This window comes from Amphiura filiformis, chromosome 5, assembly GCF_039555335.1.
Source record: "Amphiura filiformis chromosome 5, Afil_fr2py, whole genome shotgun sequence".
NCBI classification, from domain to species: Eukaryota; Metazoa; Echinodermata; class Ophiuroidea; order Amphilepidida; family Amphiuridae; genus Amphiura; species Amphiura filiformis.
The window spans coordinates 69,332,795-69,350,408 of NC_092632.1; the positions used below are offsets into that span (position 1 = coordinate 69,332,795).

Consider the following 17,614-nt stretch of genomic DNA (forward strand, 5'->3'; position numbering starts at 1 on the left):
GACTTTACAGATGATGTGCTTTCAGGATATTTTTGTCTGAACTGAATTTGAAATATATCACCGCATTTCAATAGATTTTGTGATTTAAATCAAATTCCATGCGGATATTACTATTTGGATGGGATGACAGACAAATGCTCGTCATTTTGCGGAGACGATCCATCGGATAAATAAAAATCCTGATTGAGGATACTCAGGATAGCTAGGTGAAAAGAGCAAGGGAACTTCAGTGCGCATGCTTATTGTCTTGGAAGATACTAGTATGCTAGGAGTTCACTCCAAGAGAGCAAAAATTTCCCATAACTTCTTATACATGTATGGGGAAAGCAAAATGTCCTCATCATAATTCCTATCAATTTCTCTGGAATAAGCTTCTTGGGTTCCAAATTTTCTTCAGGTCTCAAGGTCACAGAACTACAGCTGTGATTTGAGGTTGATTAACACTCTATAATTTGGCTCGCCTCAAGTTCGGTAGTGATGTCAATGCTTTTTCGCAGTTGCGCTGCAAGCGTACCGACAAACCGTCCCTGTATGCGAGCGTGTACACTCAGCGCATTTAACTTTAAGCACACAATTCAATACTACGGCAGGTGAAATACGCACGTACGTCACTACCGAACTCAAGGTGAGCCAAATTATAGTGCTGTATGATTACTTTTTAGAAAAGCATTATTAATTATGTCTTTCTCTTGTCACTTTAATGCTATATACATTACACGTGTATATGAAATGTCATCATCCCTGCTTGAATATGTGTTACCGTACACCATATAGTTCAATGTCAGTTTCAATGGTGAAATTTGTACATATTTCACCTGCTTCTATTGTATTCTCTCATTGTTTGACACAATAACGATTAAATGCCTGCAACTGGCATTGTTTCACTTATAATGAAGCACTATTACTGGTCACCTTATGTCATTAGACAACCTAAATTGGTTTTCCTTGACACAAGTTAATTTCGCTTGAACAAATTACATAATAAGTTACAAAGAATGCTCTGCACAAAATGTGAGCCCATTAAATAATGCATAATTTCCAAGTAGCTGTGATTAAATTTACCATCTAGCATCATCTTAGTTCTAGTTGAACTGATTTTGACCCTGCTATTATCTAATAAGGCAGATTGTCTCTAGCAGTGAGTAACTGGAGCAAGCAAAGGAATGAATGGGCTATTCCATTTAATATCCACACTACCCCTGTGGAAGATTTAGCTACATTCTCCCACAGAGGGAGTATGAGTTTTGAATACAATAGACAATTGGGAAAATTCCATTTGAAATACTCACCCAGTTGGGGAAGATATAGGTAAAGCCATAATACAGGGGGAGTATGAGTTTCAAAATGATCAACCCTGACCAGTTACCTTTGAAATCCACACTCCTCCTGCGGAAGATATTTCCAAAATCTTCCACAGGGGGAGTGTGGATTTCAACTGGAATAGCCCAATTGATATAAAATGCATGACAGGTAACACACATTTCCATTGTACTTTCCTCAAGTGGATTAAACACCCCTTAACAATTCCACTCACACATTCTACATCTACTACAAACATCTTTAAATTGTATAATTCATGACAAGATTCTCTCTTCAAAATTACGTTATGAGTAGAATATCAAACAAAGATTTTATGGATCATAAAAATGAAAAAGAAGAAATGTTTAATTCGTAAGCTGGAATGGTTGTTGACTAAATGAGGGGTTAACATGTTTAGAAAAGGCTACTTGTCTTCTCCATGAGGGAAGGTTATGTATCTCTACGGTTCCGAAGTTCATCAACCCTAATTAATTTCTTTTTTTCTTTTGCATTCTGTACCCTACCACTATAATCGGTGGCTGAATTAAAAAGACTAGTTTGCATCTGACAATCAACATCCAACAGCCCGGGATTGGTAGTAGCGCGTAAAAGAAAGGTCGATTCATCTGGTGCCTTCATGAGAGAAATGGCGAAAAATGTACACTTTATTTTGCAACAAATGCATGTTTACTGGCCTGACATTTCAGAGCTACTGAAGTACCAACCATCATTGGTCTGCAGGACAGACCTGCCCCCCACGAGCGATCTATTGAAAACCCCTCATGTAATATAATATTTACCCCAGGCCTGGAAAAAATGTTGAGTTCAGTAATCTCATTCCTGGGAAATTTGGTAATCAGGAAGGAAATTGTGCTTTTGGGGGACAAAGAAATACATAAGAAATGGTGGGGAATCCTGCTAGTTTGTAGGGAAATTTGTGTACATTCCTCGGAAATAAATATTTTCCCAGGACTGATTCACCCTTTGGAAGCTTGTTGTACATCAGCATATAGGAAGATGATTTTCACCAAACATCGCAGACAGTTTTGACAACATACTGACATGCATTTAGGCGGGTACTGAGGCTATGAGTTAAAAAAATTAATAACAGGCAGCGAAACAAAACACTATGCCTAAATATACATGTACTCAATTGACCACTAACGCAATATTTTCGAAAACAGTACCGGTAGAGCATCTCTGAACACAGCAGTATCAGTGACAGGGGAGTAGTAACCAGGGGAGTAGTAACTAGGAGAGTTAAAAAAAGGCGAGTTAAAGAAAAGCGAGTTAAAAGACAAGTTACCCCCACAGAGAGCGGGACTTGCCGTATTCTCAGCAGGGGTCACTCTTTAATCTTTGCAGGGGGTAACTTATCTAACTCGCCATTCTAACTCGCTTTTCATCTAACTCGCCCATTCTTAACTCACCATTTACCTGTCCCCCAGTGACAGTCCAGTAATTACTAGTATGGACAGCTTCCACTAATCCACTTGTAAGGCAAAAAAAAAAAAAGGTTTGTCTCAAAGCTGACGAGAAATTTAAAACAAATGCAAATGCGATTTTTTTTTTTTTTTTTTTTTTTTATTCCCGACTTTTTTCATGGTATTTTGAGAAAAAGTCTGATTTTCACCGATTTATTAAAAAAAAAACTATAAAAAAAATTTTTTTTGAAATAAAAAATATTTCCGCATTTGTTTTTTGTCAAATCGTGGGATTTTACAAACGCCTTGCAGCGTCAGCTTTGAGACGAACCTTTTTTTTTTTTTTTTTAAGTTGTATTATGCACAAGTTTGCTATTACCATCCCATCTAACATTTCACCTGGCAGGTTTTCACCTCAAGATACCAATCATCTAATCCAGTCACTATGTACCACAATGACCTCATCCCAATGGCATTATAAGTTCAATAACCTCAATTAAACAATCATAGTGCAAAATTTGACCTCATGTTGCAGAGTATGAGTTTTTGTACCCAAATTTTCAAAGGTCATTCAATGTATGTACAAATGTATTGGGGTTAAAGAAATGTGCCATGATAGATGAGCATGTTGTGGATCCTAGTGAGTGGTTGCCATTGATTTTCCCTAGCAACATCCACAACTTGGGTTTCTTTTACATCTTTTGACAAGTTCTAATGGTGTGAACTCTGAACTTTGAAGGTGTAGTAGCAGATTTCTACCCAACATTGATTTTGGATATCTATTCCAAGTGTAAGCCTGCTGATGCAATGTGAAAATGTCACAGGCGATATTTGTACACATTTAAAATCCCAGTTAAAACCTTAACAAGGATTATATCTCTCACAATGTTTTACCTGCTACACTTATGAATCTTTACTGAAAAGCTTGGACACATTTCTATCTGACAGGTTTATGTACCCCAGATCTGTATATGATGCATCAATGTATTGCATCAGTTTTTTAACCCCCTGAGCACTACCTGCCGATCTAACATTGCCTCTGATTGGTCATTTACATGATATTTTCACTTTAATCACCAATCAGAATTGAGCTTTGCAAATAATTCACCCTAATTTTTTTGTATGGTGAAATTATTCTAACAATGTTGCTGATTGGGCAAATTGATAATGAAAACTTCTTTTTGGCCAATCGACAGGTAGTTCTCATGGGGTTATCCTTAAAAGTCATATTTTAACATTTCCATAAAAAATAGATTTGCAATTCTTTTCCGCATGTTAGTTTTCACTCAGATATGTCCCCTTTTAATTTTGGCCCAAACAGATGAGGCAATACAAAGAAATACCAACGCCTTTGTCGTCAATACCCGTACTCCGTCAAACGTGACCGAGGTTGGTCATTTTGATGTGTTATGACCTTCCCGTACACCATGTACATACAGAGTTATGAACATCACATACGTGTTCAACTAAAGGACAAACTCCATCATTTTATTCAAAATCTCAGATTTTGTCACAACTGCAGCACCTAAAGCCTGATTTTTGCAGGGTATGTCAATTTAGTAAAGTACATACAATCGTATAACAAACAGAATTTTGAAAAACATTGAGGGGTTCTCCTCAGCAAATGTATACATGGTTTAAAAAAGAAAAAAATTTTTATATTTTAATGTTATCTAATTTCTTAACCTAAAAGACAACATGTAACATTACCATGGTCGACATAATTAGTGTCCAAGGACTTACAATGTACGTCATTTTCAAAGGTGCTATAAAATTAATATCACAGGAAAAAATTACTGTCTTTGCAGGAAAGTAAAATTTACATACATTTACATTCATCATCATTATTGTAAACTGGATGGTTGTTAACATTCAGGTACTTGATGCAATTTAGTTATAATACTGGTGCATTTTACATTGGGGCACTTAGAAAAAAAATGTAGGCAGACGTCACCAGGCATATGCTATAGGAAGCACTTATTGAGGAGGGGGTTATTAGGTCAAATACGGTGAGCGCTAATTAAGTGGGCACTAATTAGGTTGAATATAGTATCATTTTTTATTCAAAATATATTTCTTCCCTACATCGTAATTTTTTATTAAAATTTCAGTTCTGGAAATGTTCCCACACCTGATGAAAAAGTTATATTTTCATAAAGAGTTCAGAAAGGTCAAAACAAAGGTAGAACAAAATGTGCTGACCCAGTATTTTTAATACAATACTGCCTCTGTCTGTCTCCCAACCTCACTTAATGAAGCCATTCAGTTTGTTCAGTCACTGCAAGAATTGAATAAAAATTGTATTAAAGGATTTGTGATACACAATGTAACATGTCTTTAGATATTAGCTTCTTCTTCTAAAATGTTTTTTACTTCATATCCAGTTTGGTATTAATTTCAACACTTAACAATATTACATATGGATTATAAACACCTTCAAAATATCATACGCTTATTTTCTCTGGGTAGTAGTTACCCTAACGAATATATTGTAATATTGTCCTTTTTATTTATATAGTGAAGTCAAATAATTTGCAGCCTCTGAGGGTACTGCAAAAGAGCAATTGACGTCATTGGCTGGACTCTTTTGTACTTGAGCACCAAGTGTGGAGAAACAATTTGTGTGAGTGCCTGACAGACCAAATCAGCACATTTCTAGTTCATGGTTCTCTCAACAATTCTTCCTATATACCTTTGTACAGGAGCCAAACGTTGTTAATCTGTGGTAAATCTACACTTTTCCAGTCACACGTGACGAGAACGCAAGTTTCCGGAAGCGTGCATACGCGTGAAAATTCATCATGCCTTGAAAGTAGTTTACATGTTGAATTCAGTTGGAGATAGCGGCTAAACATTGCCATTTTATTTTGTAGGTCTATTGCTGATATCACCATAGTCTACTGTAGTAAACCATTTTAAATTTATCATCCCTCTAATCCCACCATGGAAAATCCACCAATCCTGTTCTGATCCAACAGCTATCTTAGAGAAAACGGGGATGTGGATGTGTTGTGTTTTATGCATGGAATGGTATGAATTGTTTAAAAAAGGAATGCAATGCAGTCTAATATCACCAGAGAAATCACTGATCTTCTTGTAAGGTTGAATGGCAATGACCAACTGACGTTCCTCATGAAATAATCATGTGAATTAGACGATCTTCAGCTTGTATTCGTTGTTGAAAGGGATTCAATCACGTTTCACCACGTCTGTGTGGTTTACTTCGCTCGGGCAACAAAAGCTGCCCTCACGAGATAAACCACCCAGACAGTTTGGACGCATCGTTATTAAACGGTAGTGAACAACGGTGAAACATGATTGAATCCCTAACTCAATATTTCACACAATGTGCCGTTATTGCAATTAGTGGTCATGTTAAAGGACATAAATTATATGTTTATGTTGTAGCTTATTTCTTCCCCTCCCCCCCATCGCCCATAGTCTTATAGTTCAGAAGTCTTGTCAAATGTCAACACTGAGGCTGAACCACAGACGAGAAAATATAGGGCCTACATGTACAGACCATCCACCAATACCAACAGGCAAAGTCCCAATACTTTGTATGTGCTGTGGATTCTCACATATGAGGGGCGATCCTTCAATCAGTAACAAATCATGCAGGTGTTGTGTGCCTTTGTGTATACGTGCTGTGCGTTTACACGAAAGACTGTAAAATACACGGTATGAGCATAGCAGTTTTGTCTTTCGCACCTCATGGAACGATTGACCCTTGGTAACGTCTGTGGCCTAAACTTTATTTACACAAATCTGGACTATCCTAGTTCTTTGGATCGTGATGCCCTCAAATAGCAATCTGATCAAAGCAAGATCGGCCGCAAAGTTGTCAGCGATCACGGAACACAAACACTTGGTTGGGCTATCTCCACTCTCCAGAGCATGGCAGCCAACCTTTTTGGACCCAAGGGCCACATTGTGAATTGACCAGTGCATAGAGATACGAAATTATTAATAAATGTTGTTTCATATAATTCATTTTAATATTTTTTGTACGAAAAGGCTTCACTGGCCACATTGGACATTGTTGAGGGCTGCATGTGGCAAGCAGGCCAAAGACTGGCCACTCCTACATGTACTCAAATAGGTATCACACACATGGCATATAGCAGTTAAGATGCAATAAATAAACTTCAAATTTACAACCATGCTTTAATCACGTTAATCTATGGAATGGACTATCATGGGTAAATCGATTTAATCAGAACTAGTGCAAATAGTTTTATCGTTAATTGTACACATACTACCTGTTACCAAAAGCCAGCCTTTCCATCTCCCCTTAACACCTGTATGTACTCTAGCTAGACCTCTAGTTCACCTCATTTCTGCCAAGAGTTGTTTGGTAAATTTGATACCCAAATTACATGTGAAAAGCTGGCTAATAGGGGTTGGTAAGTTAGAAAGTGGATAGTACTAATTAGGGGAGGGCACTAATTAGATCCAAAATGGTGCCACTCATGACCCGAATTCAGTCAATTTTTTTGCATAGCTGTTTGAGCTATGCAAAACACATGTTTGCATAGCAGTTTCCAAATTTTGCACCGCAGTTACTTTGCTATGCAAAAAAAATGTGTAGCATTTGGCGATGCAATATTGTGTTTACGTAGCGAATCTACAACTTCTGTTATGTCATTGTCATCAAATCTTGGCTATCACTGCCGCCAATGGGCTATTCCAGATGTATTCCGCACCCCCTATGGAAGACATTTAAAAAAATACAATTCCAGCTGGAATTGAGATGTGTCTAGAATTCCAGCAGTCATTTTTAGCAAAGATTCCGGCTGGAGGGTATGGAAGACATTGAGATTAGGTGAAAAAAATAAACGAAAAAACAAGAGTGGGGATTGTGAAAGGCCATGATGTGCCTATGGAAGACATTCACATTTCTTAATATTCCGGCTGGAAAATGGTCAAAAATGCTCCAATTCCAGCAGAATCTTCACTTATGATCACCATCTCGATTAACCTATGAAAGACATTTACTTGAATTCTGGCTGGAAACAAAAAATGTTCTAATTCCAGCTGGAACCCTATGGAAGACATTTAAATTTACGTGAATTCCGGCTGGCCATATTAGACATATTACCACAATTCGCAGTGTCTTCTATGGGTTTTTCCTGACATGTGAATTCCGGCTGTCAATTTAGCCCCGAATTCCGGAAGTGTCTTCCATAGGGGGGTGCAGAATACATCTGGAATAGCCCAATGTACTAGTATTGCTTTCACATGAAAAATGTGGAGAAAGAATGGAGGAAACAGCAGCCCTGAAATACATGTGAAGCTCCTATCCATTCAAATGCATGTTGTTGTAAATTATGTGTACTCCTCCATTTATAGTGTTCCCTTGTTTAAGTTCACCGATTCCTGAGCAGGCATGATCTCATTGTCAAGCAGAGCACGAACAACTTGCACTGATACAGAACAATTGTTTACAACAGAGTACTATAGTGGCAAATGTAAGCAGCTGATTCAAATTCATTTAAAATTTAAATGAAAGTTTTTTATGAAATGAAAATTTTTTTAAGTTCAAGTAAAGAGTATTCACCATTCAAGAAAAGTTCATTAAATAATACATGAAAGTTCATTTCAAAAAAGCATTATCTAAATCACGGCAATTCTTCAGAGTAAAATAGGTGTACAGTTTGTGCGCATGTACATCACATAATGGAAGGTTGAATGAACACACTAATAGATAATTGTGATTCCTGGCCTACACCTTGTACCACAAACACTGCTTTTCAATAAGGAATATGACTATTTAGAATGCCATTGGCCTGTGAACAGACACACACCCTATTGGACCTTTTTGGACCTTTCGGACTTTGTCTATAACCCAGGGGGTCACTCCCATTGTGGCCTGTATACCATCCGTGATAATCAACTTTTGAAAAGGACCCTAAACAAGGATTTAATCCTTGGCTAAAACGATACCCTAAACAGGTAACACGCGCCTGTTTTCACACCTTTTAAACAGGGATTTTATTCCTTGCATCAAATTTCACACCCTAAATTTCATTCCCACGTATTAGCAATTGCAATTTTGCTACCCTATTTTCATGTTTTTGACACTCTAAACACGATACACGCCAGATCAGTGCCTACCCGCCGATAAACTACCCTTTTTAAGCGCTTTTATTATCATGGATGGTGTACAGGTCACAATGGGAGTGACCCCCGGTCTATAGATAGGAGTCACTCAGTATTATGTCTATACCTGAAATGTACAGTTCTATCTCGTCCAGTCACAAAATGGGAAAAAATAAAGAGTGTCAACAAGTGTTTGGGAACATGGTTCTTCACCTCTCAATATTTGTTTATAATTTGTCTGTTTCTTTGTTTCTTTGTTTGTTTGTTGCCAGGGTGTTTTTATACATACACAAACAGGGGCTATTTATGCACAAGATTGGAGCTGTTACAAGCTTCGCAGTCAATGGCGAGATATTAATGACTCACATTTGAGTTTGCCTCTTTATAAATAATAAAATATGGTTGGATCACACACATCACATTATAATCATGAGTTTAACAACTCCTATACCTTTGTACAGGAGCTCAGCATTGTTAATCGGTGATGAATCCACAGTCCAGTAGAGTATATGTGAACGCAAGGTACGCATAAACATACGCATTATGCGTAAGCGCGTAAAATTCGTCATGTCTAGAGTAAACACTGTTTTATGTTGGAAGTAGCAGCTAATAAACATTACCCCTTTATTCTTTTGGTTTATTTCTGATATTAACAGAAAAATCACTGATCTTCTTGTAAGGTTGAGTGGCAATGACAAAGGGACATGCCGAATGAAAGAATCATGTGAATTAGACGATCTTTAGCTTTTTCGCTTTGTTTCACCGTTGTTCATCGCCGATTAACAACTCGCGTCTGCATGGTTTCCTTTGCTCGAGCAGCTAAACCACACAGAAACCGCAGCCGACGCATCATTGTCAATCGATGATGAACAACAGTGAAACATGATTGAATCCGTTAGTTATGAATGGTTTATAGTAATCTGGGATTTGTCCGTATGTAGAATTCATGTACCGTATTTCATCAAATAAACACCCCCAGGGCGTTACATTTTCCAAGGTCAATTTTAGAACGATAATTCCCGTTAAAATTAAAACTTAACTTAAAACTCACGCTAAAATGACGAACTATGAACTAGAAACACTGACTTCTGGTTAACTTTCGGGTTTCCAATCCAGATTTTGCCAAAAAGTGACACTATTATCGACCATGTGTGCAACTTGGTAAGCTTACTACACAAGATAGCATGAAAATATCGCCATTTTTGAAACATCTTGGTTGAAAAAAGTGGTGGGGGCGTTTATTTGAGGGGGGGCGACTATTTGACGAAATACGGTATGTAATAGTATGCTGACTTACCTCCATACATCACTGCTCTTTGAGAACACCGATGACTTGATAACTTCTGGAGCCATCCACGCGTATGTACCTGCAGCACTCATTCTTGTCGTTTTATATAATTCCCTTGCAAGACCAAAGTCAGTGATCTTCAGCGTCTTGTTGGTATATTCAAACTGGAAATCTGCACTGTCAACCTTTTCATTCAGAAGGACTGTAAAGAAACAAAAGTGAAATGGTTTTGAGGATCAAGTTTTGAGTTTTAATGAGAGCAAACATGGTTGTATTATATATCCGGGAAAAACATTCATTCATTCACTCACTACACCAAATTCACTCATTCTCTCAATAAATCAATGAAACAAACAAATATTGTCAATAATCAAACTTGGTGAAATATTGTGTACTGTACATATTGAAGTTATAAGGCCCCCTTTTCCAAGAGTCATCATTACCAGTGTGGTCATTGCAGGGGGTTAGGGGAGTTGAACCCCCAAATGAGTTGGTTGGTTTGCAAACTTAAACCCTGCCCAAAAGAAAATTGTACCCACTTTAAAAACAACCCTCCTTAAAAAGAATAAAATTCCCCATGTAAAATTGAAAACTGGCATAGTAAACACAACTGCCCCTGATACGCCACTGAACATGTAAAATACTTGAAGGATTTTTACAAAAACCACAATGCTTATTAGCATTATCACGTAGGAAATTTATTTATAGAAAGCTATTGTTTTAAACCAGTCATGGCATACTTTCATCACATTGATAGTAACAAATCACCCAAGTAGAACATTACAGACCATAAATAATGGACATTAGCCTTAATTTATCAATTACAGGTTTTAGTACAGATTTAATGAGACTATCTCCCAGTAAAAACCATCAAGTGAATCCACAGAGCCAATATAACTGCCGTGGGTCTCATCGCAGTCATCAGTATAGCCATTTAAAATTAATAACGTATGAAACATTAATGAGCCGATGCGGGTTGTGTGGCATGGAGGCAGGCACATTTGTGTATGGATGCATACCTCCATCTGAACTAGAGATAAAGCAACATTGACAGCATCTAGAGGTGGTTCCATACAATATGTTTGATACACAAGATAACATATTGATATATTTTGCTTTAAAAAAAAAAACTAATAGGCTACTCAAATATAAGTCGAACACAGATCACTTAAAGACACATAATAGCCTCTAGTGGTGAGACCACAGGATGCTGGATGATATGCCAATCCTATGTAACATGCAATGCACACAACCCGGTCTAACAACGACACATGAAACAGGCTTAGTTCTGATTACACCGACTTGGGTTACACTCAGCCAGCGGTTTTAGCATGCTACAGAAAGGGAAGCTTACTGCATAGACAGGCATGCCAAAGTGTTTTTTAGGTAATGGTGCCTTGTTGCTACAAAACAAATTTGCATTTGCTGTTGCTATCTATGAATACTAAACTCCAATTGTGCAGTGAACAACTTCCTACGGTGTTTTGCACTTTACATACAGGCGTTTAAGTTTCAGCTTTTGTATGTTGTACACATATATCTATCAATTAATGTCCTATTTAAAGCTACAATGAACTAATATGGCTGGATTGGCTGGTCCTTCCCAGATAATTGTTTACCTCAAATCAATAAACTGGAAAAGGGAAAACAAGATGCGCTTCTAGTGGAGTCTACTCTGTCTAGGTGACATCCGGTAGTTTCTTCAATTGCTTTACTTTTGTTCATTTGCTTGTTGTAAAAGCGAGATAGTTTTTCCAATTGGAAAAACCCTCTCCCGATACTGCATACAATTATATACCTGTACCAGCCATAATTTCTAACACTCCTTGATGTTTTGAGCATGAAATATACTCATTTCCAGGCAAACTGCAGATATGAGGACAAGCTCTTGTAAACTGCAGATATGAGGACAAGCTCTTGTAAACTGCAGATATGAGGACAAGCTCTTCTGAACTGCAGATATGAGGACAAGCTCTTGTAAACTGCAGATATGAGGACAAGCTCTTGTAAACTGCAGATGTGAGGACAAGCTCTTGCAAACTGCAGATGTGAGGACAAGCTCTTGTAAACTGCAGATGTGAGGACAAGCTCTTGCAAACTGCAGATGTGAGGACGTAAGCTCTTGTAAACTGCAGATGTGAGGACTTAAGCTCATGTAAACTGCAGATGTGAGGACAAGCTCTTGTAAACTGCAGATGTAAGGACAAGCTCTTGTAAACTGCAGATGTGAGGACAAGCTCTTGTAAACTGCAGACATGAGGACAAGCTCTTGTAAACTGCAGATGTGAGGACAAGCTCTTGCAAACTGCAGATGTGAGGACAAGCTCTTGTAAACTGCAGATGTGAGGACAAGCTCTTGTAAACTGCAGATGTGAGGACAAGCTCTTGTAAACTGCAGATGTGAGGACCAGTGTTTACTCTCTCTGGAAATTGGGTGCGCCAAATGAAACATTTTCTTCCCAAATTGGCCCAATTTTGGCTCAGTAATTCCCCAAATTGACTAATTGTAATACAGCATTACAAATTTGTGTGGGCCAAAAATAATTTTCACTGGGCCAAAATTGAGACATACAGCCTCTGAGTAAACACTGGTGAGGACGTAAGCTCTTGTCCAAAAGAAGAGAAAAGAGGACAACAAGTGAAAAGTAAGGGAAATGGTCAGTCAACTACTTAGCTGAATGGATGACCCAAGTTCCTCCCCCCCCCCCCCTTTCCCCCTATGAAAGAAGAGCAATAAAGCAAGGCCAGAAGGCTTTTGCAAGGGGAGAAAAATGATACCAGGTACAGTAATACAATGAATAATGTTCATAGGATTAACATATTTTGAACACTTGGTTCAAAATTACTGTCATCCATTCTATCTCCAACTGTAACACAGTACTTTCTTCACTTTCTCACTTAAATTTAAGCTCACTCGCCCACCTTTCTCCAATTATACCTTTAAATACTACCAACGTTCTTCTAGTCATTCTCACTTCAAAATGGAGAACAAAATTTAACAGCCAACCATTTTTAAGTACCGTAATAAATTTGTTTTTTAGCATCTTTTATCTAGAACAAGCTGGTATGATGCTTATTTATGGGAATTTATTGAATGACCTTTCTGAAAGGCACATGCCACCTTACTGAATTAAGGGAGAAAATCAAAATTACCCTGCATATAAGTATTCTGCTATACCTGTGATCAACCTATTTTATGCTTTATTAATGAATCAATTTTACAAAATACAACATGACAGTTTCAGAGCATGACATTTAGATTCCAGCGGAAGGCTGCACAGGTTATGCTGGAATCAATTTCAAGAAAAACATTTCTTTACCATCATTTTTTCAGTCACATTTTTTTACAAGCTGCAAAGTGAAACATAAGCTTTGGGCTATTCCAGTTGAAATCCACACTGCCCCTGTGGAAGATTTTGGAAATATCTTTCACAGGGGGAGTATGTTTTTCAAATGTAATTGGTCAGGGTTAATCATTTTGAAACCCATACTCCCCCTGTATTATTGCTTTACCAATATCATCCACAACTGGAGTAAGTATTTCAAATGGAAGTTACCCAATTGTCTATTCTATTCAAAATTAATACTCCCTCTGTGGCAGACTTTAGCTAAATCTTCCACAGGGGTAGTGTGGACTTTAAATGGAATAGCCCATTGTGTGGTGCAGAGCCATGCCAACTTTAAGTCATCAAATACTGATGGCATTTGTGTGCCAAAAGTTAAAATTTAATAACAATTTTTTTTCACATCTTTTTTTACGCATTTTGATAGTTTCTAATATTATCTCAAAATGCATTAAGGCGAGACAGCACCAGAGGCATAATTGCAACTTTAATTTCTTACTTTAAAATAAAAGGGCCAAGTTCATTTACAACAAGGATATTTTACAATAGAACTACCATCTTGCACGATGTGTTAACCCCCTGAGCACTACCTGCTGATCTAACATTGCCTCTGATTGGTCAATTACATGATATCTTCATTTTAATCACCAATCAGAACGGAGCTTTGCAAATAATTCACCCCAATTTTTTGTGTGATGAAATTATTCTAACAATGTTGCTGATTGGTGCAATTGATAATGAAAACTTCTTTTTGACCAATAGGCAGGTATAGTTCCAATGAGGTTAAAACTGTGTATACGCACTCAACTGGTGTACTTATAGCTACCCATATCAAATCATGAATAAAACATGACTGCCTAAATCAAGTACTCCCCAAAATAAGGTTCATAGCTTCTCCATACACTGTTAAAGTCTCTATTACATGTACTTTAGCTATTGCTACTGAACCATGGCCTGAATTATGAGGTCATGGGAGGTGTTCAGTCATGAATGGCTGGCTGACATAATTACTTCAAATAGGACTCCACATATTCTTTACTTCATGTTTGGTTTGTTCTTTAAAGGTATGTTACTAGATAAACAGCCTCATCCCTCACTTTTCCTCATCAAACCTGGGATTTCTGTAGCACATGAAAGCTCATATTTTTCTCATTACCACAGTATATGTATAAATAAATACATAAATGATGGTGATTTAACGTGCACATCATCTAAGCATGACCTAGTTATCAGCACACTTCTAATTATTCCGCTGCCGTTAGGATATATCAGTCCGCTTCACCAAGTCTGCAACTGGTGGGCAGATACTCTCAGCAACTTAGATTGTGATTACCCCCAGCAGCTCCCCATTTTACATCTGGGTGGAGTGAAGCAATTGAGAATTAAGCTATCTTGCTCAAGGGCGCAACACACTGGCTGTGGTGGGGCTTTAACCCTCAACCTTAATGGCAGGCCTCAATGTAAAAAACAAAATCTGGCAACCCACCTTTAACCTAGGAATCTACTTTTTTTGCTGTAATCTTTTCTTTCATCAATACACCTGCTTTCTAAAACCTGTGACTAGAAAGTTAATGTTCTATTTATGAACCACCTGCAATGAACACCTAAGCCTAATCCCGTTCTTTCTATTTTCTCATCAGCATGCTTACATAAGGCAAAAAAAAAAAATTGTATGTTTGTCCTCCACAGCTTTGAAAGAGGACGTGGGATGGCAGATTTTTTTTTTTTTTTTTTTCGGATTTGGCATATTCTGGACCTTGCTAGAGCTAAATGCTACAATCATTCATGGTGACTTTAAAAAAAACCAACATTTTGTTTCTTTAATATGCAGTTAAAGTTATAATTTGTGTTCATGTCATAGTATTTTAATAATTTGGTTGCTTTTTTTTATTTTCAACCATGAAAGATCTTAGGATTTAGCTCTAGCTAGGTCCAGAGATACTCCAAATCTGAAAAAAAAAATTGAATTTTATTTATTTTTATAAAAAATTTAAAAAAATGAAAAAATAAAAATTGGTCAGGCCTTCATCTGAGGAGCGGGCGGTGGAGGACAAACAAACAACTTTTTTTGTTGGCCTAATAGATGCAAATGTCAGCTACCATCTTAAGTGTGAAAATATCTACCAACATATCACCTTGATTTATTCAGCACCGCAAATAACAGCCCACTGGCTCTGCATGCCAATTCAGAAAGCCAAACTTCAACTTCACATCGCAATTTAATGGACCCCATACAAATTATTACAATGGAATGACAAAACTCAACCATCTTGTGTTTTTGCGGTTTTTAGATCAAGGATCATAGTCCACCGGGTAGTACCCGATGACTCATACTTTGAGTCATACACCTATTTTTATCCCAATTGTATAGCACAGTGAAGTCAGTGAGCAAAAGTAGCTTTTTCAGCTAATGTCAAAGCAAACACAAACTTTACCTGCTATCTACTGCAGATGAACTTGTGTATACAGTGTAGTCATTAGACAATATAATATCGTTTTGTCCCATTGCTACCTGTTTTTGCAAAGCATTTTGCAGTCAATGACCTAGCCTAGCGTTTCAATAACTAAAGACTAAAGACTGTTAAATACATGTAACTAAGGCCTCCAATTTTGCTATTGTCACGGCATTTCATCTTTAAATTAAGCTTATTACCTGACGGAACAACAACAGCTGCAGAATTACAAACCATTTCTTCAGATCACGTCCAAATGCGTAAATACTAATGACATGAAAATGCCTATTTTAGAGCGTTAACCCTGTGAAAACTACCTGCCGATTGGTAGACTATGCCATAGTCTATTTTTGATAAATAAAAGCATGTTATTAATGTTAATCATGATGAAAGCATTCAGTTGAACTCGAAATTATACTGATATTTATTACATCAAAATATAAACTAGTATAAAATTGTTATGAAAAAGTTTATATAATTACATTAGTGACAGTAAAAGTAAAGTGTACGTATTAGGCTTATATTATTGAATGCAACATATCATAATGTCATAATTGTATTGGCACTTCACTGAACAATTCTGATTTTAAAATCTGCCAGTTTATTAATCGCGAAATTCCAGGTTAAAAATAGACTATGGACTTTTAATTTTAAACGGGTTTTTGAGCGGGCAAAGTCCCTAACACTCACACTGTCAATCATACTTGTTTATCAATCAAATTTAACCGCAAGCAAATACAATACGCTACTCATGCACTTATTGACGCTGCTTCATGCAATTACATAACACAATGGCGGCATACTTATGTAGTTATTAATGGTAATGATAGGTACCCGGAGGATTTAAACCATAACGAGATCTGGGCGACCAATCACAAGCCAGATCCATTTAAAGATGCATTACATCATGGCCAATTTTAGTAGGCCAGATTTCCGACAATCTCATCCATAGAAGCTCATAGACAGCCGTGTTAAGCATCTCTGACCGCAATCCAAAGTCAGTAGTCCACTTGGGAGCTAACAAACAGAGGGTGTAGGGTGACTGAAAAGATCAGTTGTGAAAATCTATCAATTGTGCACATATTAATTAAATCATAGTTTTAAGCTTAAATACGATATCCAGAGTATATGCAGAATGGGCAAGTGGACTACGGGGTAGTCTAGCCGATTGGCCAAAAAGAAGTTTTCATTATCAATTGGACCAATCAGCAACATTGTTAGAATAATTTCACCACGCAAAAAAATTGGGGTGAATTAGTTGCAAAGCTCCATTCTGATTGGCGATTAAAATGAAGATACCATGCAATTGACCAATCAGGGGCAATGTTAGATCGGCAGGTAGTGCTCAGGGCGTTAAATGCAAAATAAGTTTTAATATATCTTGACACTGACTGATGAGAATCGGCAACCAATTAGTGCATGACCATACATACATAAAATGTATTTATCGTCATCTACTAATTGATATCATACGCACAAAATATGAAATTTATGTGCAATTTTATACAAATTATTTGTGTGTGTTTTTTGGAGGGGTGTCAGGGGGTGGGGACATATGTTTGCTTGCTTGTGTTCTTGGGTTTCTTCTTTTCTTTTTTTGGCTGTATTTTGCTTGCATTTTGGATGTTTATTTTCATTTTTTTTCTTCTTTTTTAATGAAGAATGGCTCTGGAGACATGCAATTGCATTATCTTGTACAAGCAA

The 17,614-nt window shown here is 37.2% G+C and overlaps 1 protein-coding gene across 1 annotated transcript in view; it reads right to left on the reverse strand.

The window, feature by feature from the left end:
* Positions 1-17,614, reverse strand: part of LOC140153631 (mitogen-activated protein kinase kinase kinase 10-like) — a 173,390-nt gene that overhangs the window by 101,219 nt on the left and 54,557 nt on the right. The window contains 1 exon segment of the mRNA XM_072176426.1: positions 10,123-10,315. Coding sequence (XP_072032527.1) covers positions 10,123-10,315 — 193 coding nt within the window.